Below are 24,677 nucleotides of genomic sequence, written 5' to 3' on the forward strand. Positions count from 1 at the left end.
CTCAGTCTTCTTACCATTGTACTTATTTACCAATTAAATATTAAATGTCCAAACCCAATTCAATTCAATTAAGTTTATTTATTTATTCAGCACCAAATCACAACAAGAGCTTCAATCAGCGTTTATTTTGGAAAAAAAAGCTGGACTTCCAATTTTCTTCTTCTTCTTCCAGTCATGTTGTATCAGTTTCAAATATTCTTCTTTAGTCATTTTTACCCACATTTTTCAAGTTTCCCGTTTTTGTTGGTTTTTTTTTACATTAATTAGAGGCTTTTATTTTGAAGGTTCGAACAGGAAGACAGCATGTCTTACGCATCAGCGTGAACCTGCCAGTGGTGGAGAGGAGTGTGGAGACTGTTGAACTGTTAAACGGCGGAGCCTCCAACGCGGAGAGTGCGCGCTGGTTAGGTGTACTCGAAACCCTGAATGAGGGAGTCAGACATCCGGGTATGACCGCCGCTGTGACCCAGAGTGACTCTTTTCACTCTGAGTGACTCCAAAAGAACAGAAACAATAACAAGTGCTCCAGCTGAAAGCTTGGTCACCGATCCGGACCGGATCCAGCCAAAAACCAGGACTATGCCAGAGATGGAGAAAGGCAGACCACCGGAAAATAAACGCAGCAGGAAACCAGCGCACCCAGTGAAGAGGGAAATCAACCAGGAGATGAAGGTGAGAGCGCGTCCGTGCGCAACTGGGATTTTAATTACTTTTACGCACGGTGCGCGTCAGCTGTGCGCAAAGCAACGCTCATCAATACGTACAACACTTTATTGGTTTTCCCTGAATGCGCACTTTGCGTCTTTTTGTGTAAGGGTTAGGGTTAGGCATAAACCCTAAGCACGCATGTTTTATAAAAAGCTGCTTTTAAAATTGCAAGATAAATTAGAAATCTAAACCAAAAGGTCACATGTGGAGTAAGGATGTTTGGATTTCACGTGTTTATATTTAAAATGAAAGTTTATCGTGTAGTGACGCCATGTCAGGCCAGCTGTGGCCGGACGCGCTCTGTCCGGAGGAGCTCCAGATGTGCGTCACTTCTTCCGCGCTCCCTGCGGTTCGCCCAATCTCTGCACCAAAGAGGCTAGTGAGAATGAGATGAAATTGGGGGATGCTTTTACGTGAGATTTACGCAGGGAAAAATCTGAACTGGAGACAAACTCCTGCCGAGGGACTTAAAATGTTGAGCATCTTTCATCTGTTCCTGGTGCTGAAGGACAGAAACGCAGCAGCAAGTTAAATCTCAGCAACAGACACGCTCCCCTCTCACCATCATGAGCCTTTTGCATGGAAACTAATCCACGGGTGCTTTGTTTGGGTTTGGACACCGGCTATTTGAGACGCTTGGCTGTGGTGGATGACATTCGAGGACTTCAAGCTGAAGCAGAGAAATCCAAAAGGACAAGAACATCATCTTGTGGTGTGTGTGTGTGTGGGGGGGGGGGGGGGGGGTAGCGTTTGATATCCAGGGGAGGTGTAATGTTACATCTTAACTAATTTTAATCAAAACATGTGAAACACTATCCAGCGCTTGATGTAAGCCTGCCTGAGCTGAATCTCAGGGTCGGCCCCAGTTTGTTGCTTTTGGCTGCAGCTCTCTCCGCGGTTTGGGATATGGCTTGTCACTCTCACAAAGCAGATGTTTGTCCAAACTGCCAAAAAGAAACAAAAACAACATTGTGGGGAAGTGGAGGGGTGGGTAAGAGAAAAAAAGACAGAACTATGACAGGAAGGTTGCCATGTGGAGTCCTCCTGGAGGTAGGCAGAAGGAGGGAAACTGATTTCTGGTTCAGCTGAGGTCTGTCCCGGTGTTGTCTTTGTAATACATCTGTTTCAACACCGCATTCGGACCTACTCCCTCCACGTCAGACCCGAGTGCAGCACCAGATACCGGATACTTAACTTTAATCATCGTTCGGCATATTTAGCTGGATATGATACCATTGCTCTCCACTCACCCACGCACTCTCCCAGACACACACACACAGAGCAGAAAGTGAGCAAGCAAAGGGAGAGATCCATTTCTTTGAGGCCCTGGTGCAGAGCAGAGGTCGGAGTGAGGAAAGCAGGGGAAAGAATGTGCAGCAGCACTACAACACCACAGCAGACTGGTGCTGGAAAAGGCTGAAACCTGAGAGGAGGCGCTGTGTCGGGTGTCAGGCCTGGAAGGTGCTGTGATGGAGGGGCAGAATAGGGAAGATGGGAGAGGGGAGGAAAGAGGCAAGATGAGAGAAAGCTGGAGAAAATTAAAGAGAGTTGGACATTAGAAAAAAGGGGAAGCGGAGAGAAGAAGAGTGGGTCATTTCTGAGAACCGTGGGACCTCGCGGTGGTGTAGGGTGTCCCGCTCTGATTTCTGCCCATTCCGGATCGGGTTTCTCCTCCAATCCAGTTCCTCCAAAGCCACAGAGAGGTGGGTGGTTAAAGAGAGAAACCTTTGTGTTTTTTTTCCTTCATCTGGTCGTAATATTTTTTTTAACAAGTGAGATCACACATCCCATCTTTTGCAGAACCGTTTTCTTTTCTCCCTCTTTTTTTCTACTCCCAATTTAAAATGATAAACAAAGAACGATTCATAGATTTCACACTGGTGTTGGGTTTTAAACCTTTCCGTCTCAGATTAAGCAAGAGTAAACAACTCGAACGCATCATGGAAAAAAGAGTCACACTGTGCTCCACTGTGCCCCTATTCATTTCCCGGAGGCCGAGAAAGAATCCCTCAGTTTTATGCAGCATAGGAAGGTCTGATGATGTTTACCGTAGAATAAAAATGTCCAATAATAACTCTTAAGATGCTTGTTCAAAATTTCCCACTCCTGTTTCCTCTTTTTTCCTCCTGCAGACGTTTGCAGAAAGCACAATGAATGAACTCCTGGGATGGTACGGCTACGACAAGGTCGAGCTCCGGGAGTCCGAGGCCAACGAAATCAGGAACTACAGAGAGAGGCGTCAGCATGTGTCTGTGCTAAAAGGTGAGGGCAGGTGTCGACAGGTCACTGTTAGTGCACTATTACACTAACCAACAGGTTCTGCGGGTTTTCACGCAGACATTGAGTCACAGCACACATCTGCTAGACATAATCTCCTGCGGTGGCAGGTCCTCAAGTTACGTTCATTCAGATGCATCTGTTGTTTGTGCAGAAGTTAGAATAGTATCCCGTGAGGCATGCCGCGGTTTTGTGTTGCTGTATCGTGTGACAAAGCCAGGTTATCGTTGCACATTGGTCATGTCTTTCAGAGAACTCCTTGCCAAAACCCAAAAGCTTGGACTCCAAAGTCAGTCACTCGGTCTTGACCATGAAGAGCGGAGAGAGAGAATCCTTTAATATCCTGACTTCTTCACCCTCTTCTTCCTCTACAAGTTCATCTCTGACCTCCCCCAAGGGTGCCCCTGTCATTGTTCCGCTCATAAAGCCATCAGCAGGTATGGGTGCATCTCTTATGAGAGGTTTGCAGCATTGCATCACAAGAACTGATCTTTTTTTTTTGCTTAGAAGGTAGCGTAAGAGCGGCAGCAGGTGAAGGAACTGGTTTTAGTTTCAGCTGCTTCCTAAACGAGCCTTAATTGAGGCTCTGGAGAAAGTAAGAAGCTGCTACGGTTACATGGCGTGTGCTTGTTGTGCCTTGGTGCTGTAGTGTTGTGCCCTCACGGGAACTGTTTTGTAAAATAATTCTAAAAAGTCTAGCGAAAGATAAAATAAGTAGCTTTTAATTTGTAACTGGTGCGATTGTCTGGGATTAATTAGTTGGCGAACTTTGTTGCCATAACAATGGAAAACCTGCAAGTCAGAGAATCTGAACAAGCTTGATTACATGCACATGGTTTCATTTTGATTCCGTGCAGTTTCCTGTTGTTTTAACTGACAATAAAGATTAGATTTAGCTTCAAATTTGTACAATTGGGATTTGGTTTTCCTGAGTGATGTTAGATCTGTAACTGCCTCGTGTGCAGAGATGTGCCTCAGAAGGGACGGTGCCGAGCTCTCACAGACCCGAAAGACCTGAAATGAAACTGACAAGATCAGAATCATTCATTATTCGGTTTCAATGCATTGGAAAATTAATTGAAAACAGTGCGTTTACTTCCTCTGTGCAGCATAACTGCATAAAGCTGACAGTAAGGTGCAACACGGATGAAACTGGATCTCAGAACATCCTGGAAAAAATATAAGCCTTAGACTCTTTCAATTAATTAACTATAGGATACACTGAGCTGAAAGTTTGGAGAGCATCCAGCTCCAAGGAAAAGCTCCACAATTCCTTGACACACTTAAGCTATTCAGCTGACTCATGTCTCTTTAGCCCTGATTAAGTTCGATTGTCTTAGTCCACTCAAACACCCATGGCTTCTCTGTTTAATGCCAGTTGCATGCTCTATAAATCTAATGAATCCAAGAGTGATACACGCCACTTGGCCTCTGTGCAAATGCATCTGCAAATTGTACTCTTTTATTTACATTCTTTCCTCTGCTGTTTTTCCCCCTCCTGCAGTGGAAGATGTACAGAATGTGCAAATAGTCTGTGTTTGGTGCCAGAAGGAAGGTGTCAAACGATACTCACTGTGTATGGGCTCAGAGCTCAAGAGCTTCTGCAGCGAGAAGTGCTTCGCTGCCTGCAGGCGAGCCTACTTCAAACGCAACAAGGTCGGTGAGGATGGTGAATGCACACAAAATGTCAATCATGGGAGGAATATACCTGTGCGAGATGTTAAGAGATGTGGTTTCTAAATGATGATGCATCAGATGTTTTTTTGCCATTTGCTGTCTGTCAGTAAAATGTCTAATGAGTCATAGGATGGATTTTAAAGACCAAGTCCACTGAGAAACCCCTTTTTACTTATTTTTTTATATACAACCAGACACTCTAAGTGTCACATGCATTCTGAATGTGAAAATGTTCTCCTCTTATTTTCTGCATTAGCTGTCGATAGAAAAAAGATAGGGAAACGCTCAGGTCAGTAAAAGTCACATAGATCTATGTCACACTGTAAATTTGCATTCATGAACTCAATCTTGGCTCGTGGTGGAGGAAGGCCGTATTGATTTTTACATCCAGGAGAGAGTAGAGCGGCTCTCGGGTAGTAGAAGATAACCGTTAGCATTAGCAATTCCACAACATTGCAGAACTCCTTTAGGCTTGTGTTATTTGTGGAGATAAAACATCAACATTGCAGAACTAACAAAGGCGGTGGAAAAGTTGTGTTGCTGTTAGGTAATCAGAGGTGAGAGGTCCAAATATCCTGAATGCTAATGAGTAAGTCTCCATATTATGGCCAGATTATCCAGTGATCATCAGGGGCTTGTGCTTGACGCGTCCGTGAGGTCCGCACGGCTCAGAGCGGCAAAATTGCATCATTTTAACAACCACGCCCCTCCGCCGCGCTTCCGCACGGCCCAAAATTTCCGCACCGCGCACCTAGGACACTTTCTAATCACGCGGACGGTCGGACGCGGAAAAACATGGCGGACCGGCAAGAACTAGTATGGCAGAGGTTCGTAAATACAGACATTTGTATGATTCAGCTCTCAAAGATCACCGTGATCAACATGTTATTAATAATTCTTGGAGAGAAATAGCTTGCACTGTCGGAAAAGACGAGGACGCTGTTAAAAATGCTGGAATGCCATGTTGTAAACAACAGTAAATTTTACTTCTACTATGGTGTAGTGTTGGATGCATGCCGTAGAGCTCCATGCTGCCCCCTACAGTTTGGGAGAATATTGGCTCACCGCAGAGACAAGCCGCATGAACCATAAACGCTGCAAGTTGTGAAGCGCGTTCCATCCGCGAGCCGCATCACCAAGCGGAAAGTAAATGCGTCAAGCATAAACCAAGCTTTAGGGTTCTCACCCACTAGAGGCCCCTGTGAGCAGCTAAAGGAAGGGGGAAAACAGGTCCAACAGAAACACTTTGACAAGACATTAATTAAACTGTAACTGACTCAGCTACCGGACACAGAACACACACACACACACCTCTGAGATGATCAATGAAAATACTTTTTTAAAAGGTCTCAAAGAAGAAAAAATTACAAAATTCCTGCTTTGATTAAAAATCATCATTTTGTAAATAAGAAAGAAGATCGACTGGCGGATTGGGGCAGCATCTGCAGTGATGCGGATGCTGAACTGGTCTGTCATGGTGAAGAAGGAGCTGAGCCAGAAAGTAAAGCTCTTAATTTATCGGTCGATCTACATCCCAACCCTCACCTGGTCATGAGCTTTGGGTAATGACCGAAAGAATGAGATCGCTGAAAGAAGTGGCCGACGTGAGTTTCCTCTGGAAGGTTGCCATAGAGATAGGGTGAGAAGCTCGGACATTATGGAGTGACTCGGATTCGAGCCACTGCTCCTCCGCATCAAGAGGAGCTAGCTGAGGTGGTTCTGGCATCTTGTTAGGATGCCACCTAGACGCCTTCCTAGGGTGGTGTTTCGGGGATGCCTCCAGGTTGACCCAGGACATGTTGGAGCAAGTACATCTCCAATCTGGCCCGGGAATTCCTTGGGGTCCTACAGGAGGAGGTGGTGGAGGTGGCTGGGGAGACGGCTGTTTGGGATGCCCTACTTGAGATGCTACTACCCCGACTCGGAAAAGCGAAGGAAAATTAACGAACGAATGTAAATAAGTTATTCCAGTTGGGATGTTGTTATTGCATTATTAGCTAGCTTAGTCAGAGTGAGGTCATGTACCAGGAAAATTGCTTTTTATTGCTGCTTGGAAATTATGCATTCACCAAAAAAAAATCTAATTTTGACAATTCAGATTAAGTTTTGTCATCCTGAACATTGGCCAGTTCCACTCACCAGATAGTTGATGCAGTGCCACCTTTATTTTATTGCAGTATTTATATTATTTGCAAAGATTGCAGCAGCAGTCTGCAAACATTAATGCGTTTGATCTTATCAGGTTATAAGTGATTGATGCATTTGCACAAATTTGAAAAGGAAGGAGTCTAAAAAACACCTCCTCTAGTTGGCGTGAAGGAGGCAGTTCAGTATCGATGGGAGGAAGGTCAAACTTTGTGCAGGACACTTAGTATCAGTTTCAAGTTAATGCAGAAGGGGCCATTAAGTGGCTTTGGTCTGGAGAACAGGGAAGCTGTAACTACACAGAGACACTCTGATGCACATGGTGATTATTCACCTTCCATTGTTGCACGGCCACACCATCTTTAGAGGAGCAGGTTGACCAAAGCATGTGTCTATTTTTGTTTTGGGGTTTTATAAGCGGAAAAACACAGATAAGGCCAAGCAGGAGGTGCACAACAAGCCCCATAGTTTTCGAAGGCGGGGAGAAAAGCATTTCTGTCGGCTTGTTCCTGCTTGTCTGAGAGGAAGGCCAGAAGGCCTGGGGCGAGGTGTCCACTTTCAGTGCATACCTTACCTTCAGCTGCCTCATGTTTCGTAACTCAATACGACTAGCTGGGTCACAGAGAAGGGGGGGGGGGGGGGGGGGGCACTCAGATCCACAGCAGATCAGCTAACACAAATCACGAGTAATTTCCTTATTTTACTCTTAAGCATAAATATTAAAACAATACATCATCTTGGTTACAGAAAAATATCAATGTTCTGTTTGTTTTGCTGACCTCTGTGAGTTTTTTTTACTATGCATCAAGTTCAAGCCACTTCAAGACAAGGAAATTCAGTTGTAACTATTTTTTGTGCGAGTTATATAAGAAGCTCGTGTTTGGTTTAATGACCACACAATGATTCCAGTGTAGAGTTACAGGCTGAGCTGCTTGACAGCGGCATGGCGTGTTTGTCACACTGTGGTTTTCCCCTGTCAGGCCAGAGATGAAGACCTCCATGCTGAGAGATCTCCTCAGCACCCACATCCAGAGGATTCACCCCGACTGGTGTTAAAGATAAACACCAGTGTCAGAGTAAGGAGATGCCATCAATGTTCCTTCTGTTGCCCAGTAGAAACCGTTGACATATGCATGAAATGGCATTGTTTTAAATTTGCAAGAAAATCTTTTAAAAAGTCTGTTTTTCTTTCACAAGAGTCTGATGCTTTATTTACCCCCTACAGTCTCTTTCGCCTGTACCGCAGGTTTGTGACTGGTGCAAGCATATTCGGCATACTAAAGAGTACCTGGACTTTGGATCTGGAGAGGAACGACTTCAGTTCTGCAGCGTCAAATGTCTAAACCAGTACAAGATGGATGTCTTCTACCGAGAAGCCCGTGCAGCTCTCACCAGCACCAGTTCCAGCCCAAGCAGGTCCAGTCAGGAAGGGAGGGTGGACGGAAGCGTGGTCGGGCAGAAGTTACTCACTCCTGAGTCTTGGAACAACAGCAACAATCCTGGAGAATCACGAAATCGGAATGCCTCGCCTAAAGCATCTGCATCAGTTCACGGGACAGTAGAATCCACGTCTGTCTCCTCCTCAGAAGCACCATCTTCTTCTTCCTCTTCTTCAAAAATCTCCGTGTCAGGGCTCAGGACTCTGGAGAGATCCATCCAGCCACCCCCACTGCCTTCTACAGCAGAGATGTTGTCCCATGCTTCTCCCCTTCCTCCTCCACTTATTCCTCGCCCACACATGGATCAGAAACCGTTACCTCAAATTCCCTTACCCTTCATCAGACCCCCTCTTCATGCTCAAGGCCTAAAAAGTCCTCTTTCTAATCCTCCCAGACATTCAGGCCCAGCCTCTAGCCCTATCCACAGACCCACACACTCTCCACACCTACAGTCCTCCACATCTACTTCCATGAATCCCCCTGGACTCATGCATCCCTTCCCAGGAGCATATTTCCCTGGCTTGCACTCCCCTCCACTGAACATTATGCCAAGAGGTCCTGTTCCAGTACCTCCCATAATGAATTTTGGTATTCCTTCTTTTAGTCCTCTTCTGCCCCAACCCACCGTCTTGGTGCCTTACCCCATTATCGTTCCCTTGCCTGTCCCCATACCCATTCCGATTCCAATTGCAGTCCCTCCCAAAGTAGCCCTTGACACTCCAAGTCACTGCGGAGTTATCCAGCCTGTGCCAGAAGGGTTAGACAGGAGTAGATCTAGAACAGGAAGGCCACCATCCCCCGTCGTCTTTGAAGACAGCAGATCAGATGCCAACAAATTGGGTGGAAACCTTTCTCGAAGCCTCACTTCACCAAGTGAGTCTAACTCAAGGGACTTAGATTGGGTTAAATCAGAGAGGCAGTTTCTGTCTCCAACATTTACATCTCAAAGTAAAGCATCCTCCCCCAGAGCAGATTCAGAGGAGCTGACAGACTATAAGCAGACACAGACAGAGCGACAAGTCATCCAAAGGGTTCTTCAAAGAACCCAAGTAAAGGTGGAGCCAAGTGCCAATGGAATGGGAGACCCATCAGGACTGTGGGAGTCAGGATCTGGGCAAGTTAACAGATCAGGGCTCCACAATGTCATCAAACCAGCCCCTCCTTTAGCACAATCCCCTTCACAGGACACTGTCTACCAACATCAGGACTCCAACACTCCACCTTGCCAGACCCCACCAAGCCCCACGGAAAGCAGCCACTCCTCTGTTCTGACAACTCAGGACTGTCCTCAAAATGGCACATCCTCCTCATCCACACCTGTTAGTATGGACACTTCTCTACGACCAGCACCAACCCAAGACCCTTCGCTTAGTGAGCTGGAGGCTATCAAAGAAAATAAGTGCTCTGCTGTTAACCCGGCTGAGAGACCCGTCTGTCAGTTAGAAGGACCCTTAACAGTAGATGGGGATGTGGGAGAGGACCCTCATGTTCTAGATGAGGACCATGCTTATGCCTTGCCCACAGCTCCAAAAACTGGTGGGACCACCCCTCCCTTACTCTTGCCCAAACTCAGGGACAAGGGTAGCTTGCGGGGTCCTGCCAACATACCCAGCGCGGGGGATATGGAGCCAGCTCTGAAGAGGCGGTGCCTTCGAATCCGAGACCAGAATAAATAGAGGATGGAGGTGAGATATTCTTATAAAATGTCATGAAAAATAGCTTTTACTGGCTTTTTGCTTTGTGCCTTAATGATGACTTGGGAAAAATGGGTATATTCACGCACGTAGGGCAAGACTAATCACTGCTCTTGCTGTATGTGCGCGGCCCCTAAACAGCATGGCGCCAAACGAAGAGAATCCCGGTAACCTGGCACTTCTCAGCCCTCTTAAGTTACAGCAGGGGAAGGAGGCGGAGGGCACAAGCAATGAGAGTCACTTTGAAAGGCAATCACCTCACCACAGCCTGCCAGTCACAATGCTTTGTCTGCCTGACTGCCTATTTCTCTGGCTCAGATTGGCCAACGTATGTTCTGCTAAAATGCAATTAAAGAATTTCATATTTTCATAAACAAGCTCCTACTCTCAAGAGAGCCGCTCGCGATGTATCAAATGGCGGTGAGCATTAAAGCCGTGGAGAAAAAGATGCAAGGTGCTGTTTAAATTGTGACCTTCACAGAGGCTGATCGAGTCGCAAGGTAGACATCTTTTGAGTTGCATTGTCGAGTAGATCTAGCTAAACTTGGCTTTGTTAATAAATGCAAGTCGGAGTGATCCAGTTTCATAATGACACCCGTTCTTGAATTTGGTTGGTCTTTCCCACTTGTAACCCTAACCCTAACTCTTGTCCACTGCCAAACAGACGTGTTTGATGTTCGGATGCATCAGGAAGATCTCGTTACCTCTGACCAATCAAAAGTCTTCTAGGTTTTGCCTGTTAGTCTAAATAGCTGTAACACCACCCGTCACCCTTGCCTGCTGGTATCTCACCATAAAAAGATCGAGTTTCTGTTTTACTGTATGTGCTGAGATTAATCTGCTGATATTACAGAGGTGGTTTGGGTTTCAACCCGCCTGTTTTTCTCTCCATATTCCTCTCAAAAAGGCCAGGGGTCATGTTAATATTCCTGTTAAAATGTGATTCTGCCTATAAATCTTCATCTTGCACCCCAGACGTTTTGGTTTCTTTGTGATAGAAGAAGAAGAAGAAGAAGAAGAAGAAGGAGAAGGAGAAGGAGAAGGAGAAGGAGAAGGAGAAAATATCATTTCTATAGCGCCTCTCAAGATAAAAATCACGAGGCCCTTCACAAAAACAAAAAATGTAAAAATATAAAAAAGAATTTAGAAAATGGTTAAAAATATATTTAAAATGAGCAAAAAATAGACGATTGTAGCCCTTGAGCATTGCATGATATCTTTTTTGTCATGAAAATGGATTTTAGACCCTTTGCAACAGGACCTGGCTGCTATATGTGAATAAGTTTAGCTTTGTCACCTCTGTCCTCTGAGCTGAACTTTGCTGTCCTGTTCTATTGTCCACACTGTTAAGAAATGTCTTAAAAAATAAAAATGTATAAAAATTCTCCCACCCCGACAGATTCAGCAACCAAGTGGAGGATCTTACTTCATGAAAAAGCTGCTTTTTCCTTTTTTTTTTTGGTCTCATTTTTCCTTGCCTTTATTTGGGATATTTTATAGCTCCGTGTAACCTGACCCCACCACATGGGTATTCGCTGAGCGTTTGAAACTGAAACTCAGTGGGACAGAGGGAGTACAGAACCCTGGTTTGGCCCTTACGTGTGTGTTTGTGTTTAAGACGTGTGTTTGAATGAAAGTCTGTGTACGGGAGAGGGGAGACGCCAGATGTTTTGAGTTTGATTGCACCCTTTGCAGCAGTTATCTGAGTGTTGACATGACTAAAAGCCTCCTTCTAAGTGTTTATGTGGAATGGGTGGATTAAGGAATGAGTGTCCAGAGCGGGAGAGGTTGATATAAGATATGGAAGAAATCAAAGTTACTCAGGATCTATAATGTTTCCTTTCTGTTTTTCTGCTCTTCCATCCCGTCTGATCCCCACCAACTTAACAGACTCCCTGTTGGACATCAGCTGAATGACACCAGTGCGATCATCCTCCAGCCTGCCCCTCAGCCGTAGGCGTTGCTCTGCCTGTACCAACCAGCAGGGCGCCAACCCAGGAAGCAGTCCAGATGGCCGAGTCATCACAGGTCAACATCGCACAAGAAGAACGCACAACACAGCCACACATTCTGGACCAAAACGTATCGCTGAGCTCAGTGGGCGCTTGACAGGGAGCCACTCAGAGCCTCATCTTGTCTGACATTGCCCTCAAGCGTTTATGTGAGTACAAGTTAGTGCGGCTGCTCCTCCTCCTCTTCCTACTCCTCCTCTCCTTGCTCAACGCATCAGACAGCGCTCTGATCAGCCTTGTGTGGTCTTCTCAGATGGAGCCTGAACATGATCTCTTTCCAGGGGAAACGGTTTGTTTTCTCTGCCCAGCTTTTGCACAAAGAGCCACATTGTTCCTCTCCTCATATCCCACACTGACTCCCGCTCTCCAGGTTTTGGGTTACCTGGCCGATTGGGGCTCAGACTTCAGGAGCTTTTTAAAATTATTTTGGGCAGCAGCCAGGAATATAGTATAGCCTTTTCTCCTCCGCTTATACGCCCAATATAAATACAGTGCACTCTATCCCTCACAAGTGATCACCTGAAATTTGCCAGTCTGAGAGAAAACTGCGTGGAGGAAAACTCTATCCTTGGGTAAGTTTTTCACTGTGTTTACAGAATTCCCGAGGAGACGTTCGGTTTTCTCCTGAACACCTATGAGGATCCGGAGAAATTCTAAATATCCAAGATCACTAATCGTCATTGCAACGCTGGTATGTAAAAGAGTGGTTTGCAGATCAGCTGTGTCAACCAAACATCAGAAATCAGAATGACCTGTAGCACCGAGTGCCATGCATGTTAGAACTCGCTTCAGACATGACAGTGTAACTGATCCAGATTTTTTTTTTTTTTTGCTAATTGTTTTCGGCTCTGGTTTACGAAAATGAAAAGATCAGACGTATAATATTACCAGGTGTGGTATTTTACACAAAAGCATCAAATGCTGTAGCATACAGTGATCAGTATTACAGGTGGGGATTCCTAAATCCAGACGGATCACTTTGGGACTTGTCAGCACTTGTCCCATGTTTCTAGTTACTCTACACAGACAATATTTGATGTTATAATAACTTATGGATGAAGAATCTATAGATTTTCACAAAAATGCTTTTGTCATTTACATTTTTTCTTCTTTGTTTTTTATTATTATTATAATGTTTGCTAAAAGCCCTCCTTCAGTGCCCTTTGTTTTTTGTGTTTATATACTGCATGCCCACTAGGGGGCAGTGTTTGACTGTGTTACTTTGCACCTGCCCATTGTACATAATGCATTCAGTGCCATTTATCTGTCATCCTGTGCTGAATTGAGTACTCTGACTCTCATATTTCTAAATTTCTTTCATTTTTAATTTTAAAAAGCTGCCATCAAAAGTTCTTAGAATTTAATTGAACTTGACTTTTTTAAGTTCTGACCCCACCGCCATTCCAAAACCAACTAGTATTTGCCTTTGTGTGCACTCCCACAACACCATCTCCGCACGTATTCCAGTCCTTATCACCACAGGTCATGCGTTTATGACAGTGTCACCCTCAGACGGCAAGAGGACTCCATCAGCAGCTCATGTGATTCAATAATGACATCACTTCAGATAAATAACCTGCTATGTCATCAACTACTTCTCCCATCTAATGCCAAAATTGCATCACCACAAACTGCCATTGTTGTATTTTTACTTTATTTCCCTCAAGTTGCTGCCATTTCTCACGTGACAATAAAATTTTATCAAGAAAACATGTTGTGTAGAATATAATGTATAAAAGTCTGGCTTCCCTTTATAATTTAGCCTGTCAGATTGTTTGTATTGTTACCAAGAATTTTGGTTGAAATCACTTTGTAAAGTAAAATAAATAAAAGTTATTCTAAGAGCGACAAACATGCTGTTTTTCTTTTTAATCTTTTTTTAATCTACGTGTTTTTATTTTGACTGTATGAAATAAAACACACAAAACCACTTGAGCGGATTAAAAAATACAGTTTGTTGACCTATTAATAGTGGCAGCACGTCTGAAAGTAGAGCGTCAACATTCCTAAAATGCTGAAAGTTAGTCCTGCCTCTGATCCGATGAGATAAGAGAGCAGGAATTCCGGCTTTGTGGACGCAGTCTCTGCGCAGTGATATGGAACTGTTTGGGATTAAACTTTTTATTTCCTTTAACGAAAAAAAAATATGGAAATCTTATAAAGACCAAATCTTACCGTTGAAGAAAATAATTGGTGACCATGCATGGTCATGTGTCGGGATAAATTTCTGTTAGGTTGCATGTGATCTGCCAGGGTTCTACCGGATGTGAGAAAACCTGTCAAATAAAAGCATCAAAATCCTTTAGATATGGAAAACGTTTTATTTGATTGAAGTATAAACTAAAGTTAACGGAAGAAAACTACTAAATAAAAATGAAAATGAAAAACATTGGGAATGTCTGAATAAAAGTTAATGATAATAGAATTGTTTTTATTTTCTTATTCTATCACTTTAATTACAACATATTGCTCCTAATTAATAAATTGCATTGTAATTTTTCATTTTATTTGTCATATATATTTCATTATTATATTTTCTACATTTTTAGAGTTTATATATATATATATATATATATATATATATATATATATATATATATATATATATATATATATATATATGTATGTATGTATATAATGGATTACAGATTATTGTATAGAAATAATCTTAAACCAGTGATTCACACGGACTGTTTCATGTTTATTTTAAGAAATTAAATGAAGCTTCCATTTCTAATGCCTTTCGCAACATTCAGCCTGGAAACCAGTTGGCTTGTTATTTTGAAAGTTTAAACAGGAAGTGGATTATCTGTGTGTGTGTGTGTGTGTGTGTGTGTGTGTGTGTGTGTGTGTGTGTGTGTGTGTGTGTGTTGGAGTTTAACAGTAGTGTGTCACACACACACAGGTTGGACACCCAGCGGTTTGATAGGATTTTGCCAAGCTACCTGTTGGCGCCGACGGCGCGCATCTGGGGGAGGGGGGAAGGTGCGCTTCGCTCAAAACCGAAACATATTTTTTTCTCGTTCCTTGAAGAAGTTAATTAAAAGGTAGGAGGTTTGGGGTTGTTTACACTGTTTGTGGGTAAATAATTAACCTGATCAGCCACCCTGGCGTCCAAGAAGACAGCAGATATGAGGAGCTGAGCGGAGGCGCTGGAGAGAGGAGTGCGCCTCCACCGCCAGGAAGAAAGCAGACCTCCGGGTGTTTTTTAGTATTTGTTTGGAGCGTTTTTAATGTCATTTGAACTGGATTCGCCTCGCTGTAGCCATGCTGGGAGCGGAGAGCAGACTGGAGAGCCGGCTGGAGACGCTGGAGTCCACAATGAAGAATCCTCAGTCGCCACTAAACTTGGAAGCCCTGTTGGTGAGTGCGCACATGTCCCGGGGGGTTCTGACATAGGTACTGGCGTGAGATAAATGAGCTCCATGCATATTTCTGAGTCATCATTCTGGCACAATCAGCAGATTAGACGGATGAACTTGAAAGGACAAGTCTGGGGCAATGATAAACAAATAGAAAATGTAGGTACAAGATGAATTTATTTGTGTTTTCTTCTGTTCTGAAGGACATAGCGTGGGTTTTTCCAAGACGTGTTAGCTGGTTCCTAATCAGAGGAAAGCCCCACCTAAACTCAATGTTCAGCCACTTTTCCTTTGTGGAATTTAACACTGCCCCTTTACAAGACTTTAACATGATAGGGGATGTGTAATGATGTAAGGTGGTTTACATGGATAAGGAGCGTTAATCCCCAAAAACAATGAACCTGTAAATAAAAAATTGCAGTAGGCAATAACACAGCCTTATTGGTGTGGTTTCCAAACATAATAGATGACTAAAATAAATAGATGTAAAGGTTTCCACGCAGGCCTGAAGCCTAGATTCCTGGTCTTCTTGTATAACTTTTCCACTTGTTCCACAGAGATCTTTTTTCTTCATCTCGACCAGTCCAGGCAAACTCCCAGCCAGCATGCGTATTTGGGCCTCATACAGGTGCTGGCCAGTAAATTAGAATATCATCAAAAGGTTGAAAATATTTCAGTAATTCCATTCAAAACGTGAAACTTGTACATTATATTCATGCAATGCACACAGACCAATGTATTTCCGATGTTTATTACGTTTAATTTTGATATTTATAGGTGACAACCAATGAAAACATCAAATCTGGTATCTCAGAAAATTAGAATATTCTAAAGGCCAATGAAAAAATGTTTGTTTCTCTAATGTTGGCCAACTGAAAAGAATGAACATGAAAAGAATGTGCATGTATAGCACTCAATACTTAGTCGGGGCTCCTTTTGCCTCAATAACTGCAGTAATGCGGCGTGGCATGGACTCGATCAGTCTGTGGCACTGCTCAGGTGTTATGAGAGCCCAGGTTGCTCTGATAGTCGTCTTCAGCTCCTCTGCATTGTTGGGTCTAGCGTATTGCATCCTCCGCTTCACAATACCCCATAGATTTTCTATGGGGTTAAGGTCAGGCGAGTTTGCTGGCCAATCAAGGACAGGGATACCATGGTCCTTGAACCAGGTGCTGGTGGTTTTGGCACTGTGTGCAGGTGCCAAGTCCTGTTGAAAGGTGAAGTCTGCATCCCCATAAAGTTGGTCAGCAGCAGGAAGCATGAAGTGCTCTAAAACTTCCTGGTAGACGGCTGCATTGACCCTGGACCTCAGGAAACAGAGTGGGCCAACACCGGCAGATGACATGGCACCCCACACCATCACTGACGGTGGAAACTTTACACTGGACCTCATGCAACGTGGATTCTGTGCTTCTCCGCTCTTCCTCCAGACTCTGGGTCCTTGATTTCCAAAGGAAATGCAGAACTTGCTTTCATCAGAAAACATAACTTTGGACCACTCAGCATCAGTCCAGTCCTTTTTGTCCTTGGCCCAGGCGAGACGCTTCTTGCGCTGTTTCTTGTTCAAGAGTGGCTTGACACACGGAATGCGACACCTGAATCCCATGTCTTTCATGAGTCTCCTCGTGGTGGTTCTTGAAGCGCTGACTCCAGCTGCAGTCCACTCTTTGTGGATCTCCCCCACATTTTTGAATGGGTTTGTCGTCACAATTCTCTGCAGGGTGCGGTTATCCCTAGAGCTTGTACACTTTTTTCTACCACATTTTTTCCGTCCCTTCGCCTGTCTGTTAATGTGCTTGGACACAGAGCTCTGCGAACAGCCAGCTTCTTTAGCAATCACCTTTTGTGTCTTGCCCTCCTTGTGCAAGGTGTCAATGATTGTCTTTTGGACAGCTGTTAAGTCAGAAGTCTTCCCCATGATTGTGGTGCCTTCAAAACAAGACTGAGGGACCTTTTAAAGGCCTTTGCAGGTGTTTTGAGTAAATCAGCTGATTAGAGTGGCAGCAGGTGTCTTCTATATTCAGCCTTTTCAGAATATTCTAATTTTTTGAGATACCAAATTTGGAGTTTTCATTAGTTGTCACTTATGAATATCAAATTTAAATGTAATGAACATTGGAAATACATTGGTCTGTGTGCATTGCATGAATATAATGTACAAGTTTCACGTTTTGAATGGAATTACTGAAATATTTTCAACCTTTTGATGATATTCTAATTTACTGGCCAGCACCTGTATATATGGGCAAACCATATGGGTACCAACAGGGTTTGTCCTCTTGTTTCCATTTTGGCCCCACAGGGGTTTGCCAGTATAGATTTGAATGGTCCCTGTGGGTTTGACTCTTAACACGGGCTTACTAATATCTATGTGGGCACCACGAAACCTCAGACAAACCCTGTTTGCCCATATATATCCATACCCGTCCCACCTATGCATGCTGGCTGGGTTTTGACTTCATTTTGAATTAAAAGATGTAAAACATTCACTCAGTAGCTCAGGAGGTAGAGTGGGTTATCCAGTAATCAGAAGGTTGCAGGTTCGATCCTGGCTCTGACATTTAACCCACCTTGCCTGCTGGTGGTCGGAGGGACCGGTGGCACCAGTGCTTGGCAGCCTCGCCTCTGTCAGTGCGCCGCAGGGCAGCTGTAGCTACCTCATAGCTCATCATCACCAGCATGTGAACGTGTGTGTGTGGATGTGTGAAACACTGATTGAGTTGTGAAGCGCCTTGTGGGGTTGTAGAACCCTAAGAAGGCACTGTACAAACACAGGCCATTTACCAGTGAGGTTTGGTATTAACTGAAATCCACCGATGGCGGCTCCTTTGCTGAGGCCGTATCTGGAGGAGTCAAACTCGTTTTCCTTATGGATCATAAGGAAGAGCCGTTTGCTGGGTGAGAGGATCGGATCTATTTTCAGCACCGGTGACTCACACGTCAAGTAAAGCTTCTGTTGCATAAACAGACGACAAATTATGGATTATGTCCCTCCTAGAGCCACCGGTCATCTTTTTCAGTATTAGTCGTCTTTGTCTGGCTCCTGAAGCGGTTCTGCTGTTGAAATAAAGACCACCATGCTTCCTAACCCAGAGAGCTTCCAAACAGGAAGCTGGTGTAACTTCCTGGTATTGAGTTGGAGAAAACCTGTCATGACCTCACGGCACATTTTCCTGTTTGTCCACAATTTTTGTTTTGGGTGAGAAAAAAAAAACAGATTGGGTTTGTTTTTTGTCTTGTAGAGAATAATAAAGGTTACAAAATCACGTTACTAAAACACTTTTATTGAGGCATTTTGAATATTGATTACTTGAAGAATTTCTGATCATAAAATTAGTTAGACATCATTTAAGAAGAAATTAGCCAGTTAGTGACACAACCTGAATAATATAAAATAAATGATAAAGGGAATGATGGCATTTTTGTTCAGCTGCTAAAATCATATCAAATCAGTGGCTCTAATTTATATTAATTTTCCAGTTTTTCTCAAAATGTCTGCTTTAACTGAATTAATGGCAAAATAATTATTAATTTTGAATTTGTTTTTTTATAAATATTCAAAACAAAGAAGCCAAATTAGCTCCTTGGAATAAAAATAGTAATCGTTTCGGTGAATGCAGAAAGTTCTGCTAAACACAATTTGTTTTAATATTAAAGTAAAATTTTAAGGAAATTAAAGAAATTAATTTATTAAGCATAACAGTCAGCATGTTGCAGTTAGCTCGTGGCCAGTGTCTGAATGTGTTTATTTTATGGCTAATGTTTTGACACTTTTTCTTTTCTTTCTTGTTCTGATGAACAATGACTGACTGAATTGTTCAGCTGTTGAACACTTGGCCGCCGGGTCTTTACAAAGAATGAGTAGTTGGTGAACAATATGAGGCAGGTCTCTTTTATGGAGCTGGATTATCCCAGCACACATCCGGTGCTTCTCCCTGATGATTTCAGTTCGCCGTGCTTTTGGGAAGGAGGAAGTGTCTGACTCAGATCAAAGCCACCGGATCGTGTTCAGATTTGTCCAAATTCCAGAGATCATTAAACAAGTTGGATCTATTTGTTTTTATTTCTAACTGGAAAATTATTTAATCCTTTATCTGTCTTTTTAATTGTGTGACTTCTTGTGTCTTTTATTTTTTCTGCTGTAGTTCTTCATGCTCACAGGGAGGACTTCCACAATCTGGTGGACCATAAAAATGAGTTTTGGGGCAATAAGATGTTAATTGACATTCAAGTAAAGCAGGACCGTTTGCTTAAAAGATGCTAAACATGATGACTTCATTGATGACCTAAACAGGAGATGAAATTACACGATCCTTGCTGCAATAATGTTGGTTGCATTGCATGGACCTCACCAACTCTTAGTGATTAAGCTCAAGAGAATTGTCTGGTTGGTTTTGATTTACTTAAAAATTTCCTTCCAAATATGCACAGACACTCATGCTTCCTGTTGATGTAAGCCAACATTCCCTAATAGAACTGTTAGAGCATCGGACTTACCTCTCATCTCTATCTGATGCTTGCTTCAAGATTTTTTGTGAAGATTGCATGATTTCCAGTAAAAACATTTAGAATGAGTGTAGCTAACATGGACTTACAACTGCTGTCTGCCTAAAGGCCTGTAAGGGCTGTAGAAACAAGTCCGCTTAGATTAAAGGCTATGAGAAGTTACTACTTTAAGTCATTTTTAAAATGAACACTTAATAAGTTCCCCACTTCTTTCTCCTACTGGTTGAAAGTGGAATTACAACTGTTGTAAACAACCCTGCCGCAGTAGCTAGCACTAACAACGAGCTAGCACCAACAACGGCCAACATACACTAAATAAGCCACGGAGTAAAAAGAGCCACCCTGTTGGACTAAATTATTATTACTTACAAGCCCAGTAGCACCCAAGTCAAGTCACCATCAGTTCATGATTGCGTAGCCTCTGTTAGCATTACGATAAACTGCCAGAGTCCCAAAAAGGAAAAACACCATTTGACTTCACGAACAACAAAAGACATTTGGACCCAGAAAACGGTGACTGGTGTTTAGCGGTCTCTCATTTCCTCTGGCAATGCAGGTTTCTGGATCTGGCAAAGAAGGTCCAGGAATGATATCTGAGGAAAAGTGTGAGTTTTCTGTGACCGTGTCAAAAGCTAGCTTGTTTGCAGATTAGCTATTGCAGTTATAACCCTCCCACTGTCCTAGTGAGTGTCACCCCATAAGGAAAGTTGACCACTGAGCAGGGTCGATGGTTTATCCTTTGGGTCCATGTGGCAGGGCTGACGAGTGAGCACCACCTCACCCCTGCCACGTGGACCTCCAGGGATAAACCATCAGTCCTGCTCAGTGGTCAACTTTCCTCGCGGGGTCACCCATATAGATGGGGGGGGTGGGGGGTGGGGGGGGGGGGGTGTTTAAAGTGTATCTAAAACAGATTGACATATGAGAAAGTTATTTTAGGTGTGTTGCAATAAGAAAACAACAACCTGCAGAACAGTGGTCACTTAAAGACCCAAAAGTCTCATTTTGTTGTTGGAATACACAAATCTAATATCTACATAATCTTTGGAGTATCATGAAACTATTATAACATTAATGTTTAGCAAATTGGAGAATCCATTTGGAGCTTTTTGAGATTGGGCTACGTGTCCCCTGGTTTTGGAGTCGAGACGCTGGTACATTTGAGTCTAGTTTTGCAGACTGGTTCCCCAACAGGCTTTCTCTGCAGATTCCCTTTCAGATCAGGATCTGGGGAGCCAAGAGACCTGGTTTGTACCTCGGGCTCCTCGTTTTGTTCATGGAAACAATCCTGAGCGGCTTGTGCAGTCTGTTGGGGAACATTACTCCACTAGAACAGGGAATTACCACTACCACAGGGAGCTGCAATGGGTTTAACGACATGTAGGCTGCTGGTTTAGATCAAAGCAAGTCACCCAACACATGATCAGTGCATTTTTTTTTCACCAAAACAAGAAAATCGACATTTCAGACTAGAACAGTTTTCTATCCTATCTGAAGCTGCCTCAGCAGATGTAGGGTTTAGTCACAAACACCCACTCACAGCCGACTCCAGATGCTTGTTATTTATCTGTCAGAGTTAGATTGTATTTAAATGGTTTTAGATCACGTGGACTCCCTGAACCAGTTCTCCCCACCCTGCAGTGACCTGCCATGTAACAGGAGAAGCACATGTTCAGACTGTGTAAAACGATCACAGATCTTTAGAGCATTCTAGCCCTTCTCTCTCTCTAAGCTGTTTGTCCCACAATAGCTTCTGAGCCTTTTAGGTCTATTTAGGGGTGAGGGTATCTTTTTCTCACCGCTGCTATTTAAAGGCGTAGGATTGTTCCACGTGTCACCGTCCACCCACCCACATGTCCTCGAACAAACAGACCGATAGATCCCTCGGGGAAGTCTTTATCCAGAGACGCACATGGTAAATGACTCAACTTGACCTTCTGTTAGGTGGAATAAAGGGTCACTGCATGCTAACTCACCCATCCACGGCTATACCTGCCAGTTTGGACCACAGAGACACTTTGGATCCACATGAAACCCGATATTTGTTATTTAAATGCAGATGACACAACTGAGATGTCAGATGTAGCTGCTGCCCCTCTGTGCTGAGGCACAGGGATGAGTTTGTGTGTCTGACTCAAACTGGCCTGTTGGTGTTTGGACAGCTGGCCACATTGCATCTTCATGAGTCCCGTTATTGTTTAATTACCTCATATTTCGCCTCTAAGCAGCACATTATAATGTTTTTGCTTTCATGTTCTTTGCAATTTTAGCTAATGTGCTTATGAACCACCAGACGGGATTTGATATAAACTTCCTGCTCCCTAGCCGCTTGGGCCAGCTCCCCCAGGGGAATCCTAAGGTGTTCCATGGCCAGATGAAAAACATAGTCCCTCCAGCGTGTCCTGGGTCGTCTTTCAGGTTTCCTCCCGGTTGGACATGTCCGGAAAACCTCAACAAGGCGCCGTCCAGGAGGACTCCTAACAAATGCCCGAGCCACCTCAACTGACTCCTCTTGATGAGTAGGAGCAGCAAATCTACTCCGAGCCCCTCCCGGATGACCCAGGATCTCACCCTATCTCTAAGGGGGAGCCCAGACACCCTGCAGAGAAAGTTTGGCCTCATACTTTTTAGGTCACTACAAAAAGTTTGCGACCATAGATGAGTGTTGGAATGCAGATCAACTGGTAAATCCAGAGCTTCGTCTTCTGGCTCAGCTCTCGCTTCACCATGACAGACCGGTACAACTCCCACATCACTGCAGATGCAGCACCAATCTGCCTGTCGGTCGTGATCTTCATCTTTCCCTCACTCTTGAACTCAATACCCTGGGATACTTCCATTAGTCGTCCCAGACCTGGAGTAGGCATTCTCCCCTTTTACGATCAAGACCATATCAAATTTAGAAAAAGGCTGCAGCGCCACCATTTCTCAACAAAGACTATCTTAATTTTGAAAACCGTGGTTCTGTGTTTGTCCTTTTGGGCTGCTCCAACACACCTGATTTAGTGGCTAAATGTCATGTTCAGCAGGTCATCAACCTCTGCTGAACTGTTAGTTACTTACTGATTTCATTAAATGTGTTGGAGCAGAGGAACCTCCAAAACATGAAGGATGGTGGCCCTGTAGGGCCATGAGTGGACACCACCTCTGCAGAAGATGTGCGTATTTTTAAACCACCACCTTTTATTTTTATTATATATTATATATATATGAAAGCATTTAATGTTGTCACCCAGATTGAAGTCATGATTGTGCATCTTGTAGAAATTTGTCCTGACAAATTATTGAACAGCACAAGACAACTAAAACCGCATCAGCCCTTTAACGTTGATTAATGCTTTAGTAATGTTCCTGTTTCTGTAAATGTGCAAATAACAAAACTCTAAATGGCTCAATAACTTGAAGGAATTTTTTTTGTGGGTTGTTTTGTGTTTTCTTTACTTTCTTGTCAATAAAATGTTGTGTGTTTTGTCTGTCAGGACTCCATGAACGCCTTGGCCCATGACCTCAACTATCCCATCCTGAGAAAAAACAAGAACATCGAGTCATTTCTGAACAGATGTAAGATCTCCACCTTAAAAAAGGAATGCAAGCGCTATTTAATTTAATAAAACCAACATTTAACCTAATTAACTATACAAATATAAATAAATAAATACTAAATTAAAGCCAGTTCTGGCCATGTTTGCTTTTAGTTATCTTTATAAGAATTGGGAAACTGAAAGTATTTGTAAGATTAAAGGTTCAGTATGTAAGAATATAGTGAGAATTCTACAGTGAGCAAATCCCAAAAGAGTCTAATGTTTCAGTCATTTTGGAAGGAAGGTTAAACTGAAGCATATTTCACATCCAGCTGGCTGCGGGGATTATCAGTTTTTCTCCTTTCAAAACAAAATAAGAGGGACGTAACTGTTTACCATCAGTGAGTGTGGGGTTGCCATGTCTCCTGCAGCGCCGACGACTGTAATTTGACGACGGCCAGCATAAAGCTCCAGAGTTGTTTAAAGTGGTTGCATTAACTAAATTTTACCACAGGATGTAATTTTACTTCATTTCTACATAATGCACCTTTAAATGAACGAGTTCCTAAGCAGATTTTAGCTGCTCAAATGTCTGCATGCAAGTGTGAATGCTGCACGCTGACATTCCATCATTTGTGAACTAATATGCTTGAATAATAACTGATAATTAGCCAGAATGCTTGTATTTTCTATCACAGCTTCCATAATCTCAAAAAGAGTTTATTGTGTATTTTTTCTGACCTTCCAGTTATCCACTGTACCTCTTTGCTTATAAATAGATTTTACATGTTTTGCCTGCAGATGAAAAGGTGGTGAAAGAGCTGCAGGAGCTGCAGGTGAAGCTTGAAGACTTTGAGAAGGTGAAATTAATCGGGAGAGGAGCTTATGGAGAAGTGCAGCTGGTAAGACATCTCTAAATAAATGTTGGATTGTTCCTCTTCAGTAACTCCTAACAGCATGTTTGTTGTGGGGAAACGCCTCGGTGTTTAGTTTCTCCACCTGTTCTTGAATTGAACTGTTTAGACCCAAAACACCAGGTCTGCTTTAAACCACCAGAGGGAGCAAACATCTAGAAGAAACATTTAAATTTTACACTTAAGACTGAACATTTTAGAGATTTTTAGATGATGATCAAATTCCTGAGTGCTTGTTTTTGAGTCGTTTGTCTGCTGCTTGTGTCTGACGAGCGTTTAGTTGTCGGAACAAGTCTAGACAGGGTGTGTATGTGTGTGTGTGTGTGTGTGTGTGTGTGTGTGTGTGTGTGTGTGTGTGTGTGTGTGTGCGTGTGCGTGTGCGCACGCCCAGCGGATGTCTTGTGTGGGGGAGTGAAGGGGCA

The 24,677-nt window shown here is 43.4% G+C and overlaps 2 protein-coding genes across 7 annotated transcripts in view; both read left to right on the forward strand.

Annotated features, from left to right (window-relative positions):
• The first annotated feature begins 350 nt into the window (after positions 1 to 350).
• Positions 351 to 12,045, forward strand: LOC107377653 (sine oculis-binding protein homolog). 3 transcript variants are annotated; one of them, XM_015947410.3, is made up of 7 exons: positions 351 to 672; positions 2,841 to 2,970; positions 3,237 to 3,422; positions 4,490 to 4,641; positions 7,788 to 7,883; positions 8,033 to 9,931; positions 11,831 to 12,045. In XM_015947410.3, the coding sequence occupies exons 1-6, from the start codon at positions 580 to 582 to the stop codon at positions 9,920 to 9,922; spliced, it is 2,547 nt and encodes an 848-aa protein (XP_015802896.3). In that variant the 5' UTR covers positions 351 to 579; the 3' UTR covers positions 9,923 to 9,931; positions 11,831 to 12,045. The 3 variants fall into 3 exon arrangements, with proteins under 3 accessions (XP_015802896.3, XP_015802897.3, XP_070399650.1); XM_015947411.3 differs by having other exon boundaries at positions 8,054 to 9,931; XM_070543549.1 differs by lacking the exons at positions 351 to 672; positions 2,841 to 2,970; positions 3,237 to 3,422 and adding an exon at positions 3,492 to 3,580.
• Positions 12,046 to 14,989: 2,944 nt separating this feature from the next.
• The window catches only part of LOC107377468 (rho-associated protein kinase 2), a 43,136-nt gene continuing 33,448 nt past the window's right edge, over positions 14,990 to 24,677 (forward strand). For all 4 annotated transcript variants that reach the window (XR_008564654.2, XM_054748001.2, XM_054748002.2 and 1 more), the window contains exons 1-3: positions 14,990 to 15,315; positions 23,300 to 23,381; positions 24,143 to 24,243. Coding sequence is in view for 3 of the 4 variants with exons in the window: in XM_054748001.2 (XP_054603976.2) it covers positions 15,220 to 15,315; positions 23,300 to 23,381; positions 24,143 to 24,243 (279 nt within the window). In the remaining variant the exon portion in view is untranslated. The remainder of the gene's footprint in view (positions 15,316 to 23,299; positions 23,382 to 24,142; positions 24,244 to 24,677) is intronic.

This window comes from Nothobranchius furzeri, chromosome 2 (assembly GCF_043380555.1).
Source record: "Nothobranchius furzeri strain GRZ-AD chromosome 2, NfurGRZ-RIMD1, whole genome shotgun sequence".
NCBI lineage: Eukaryota > Metazoa > Chordata > Actinopteri > Cyprinodontiformes > Nothobranchiidae > Nothobranchius > Nothobranchius furzeri.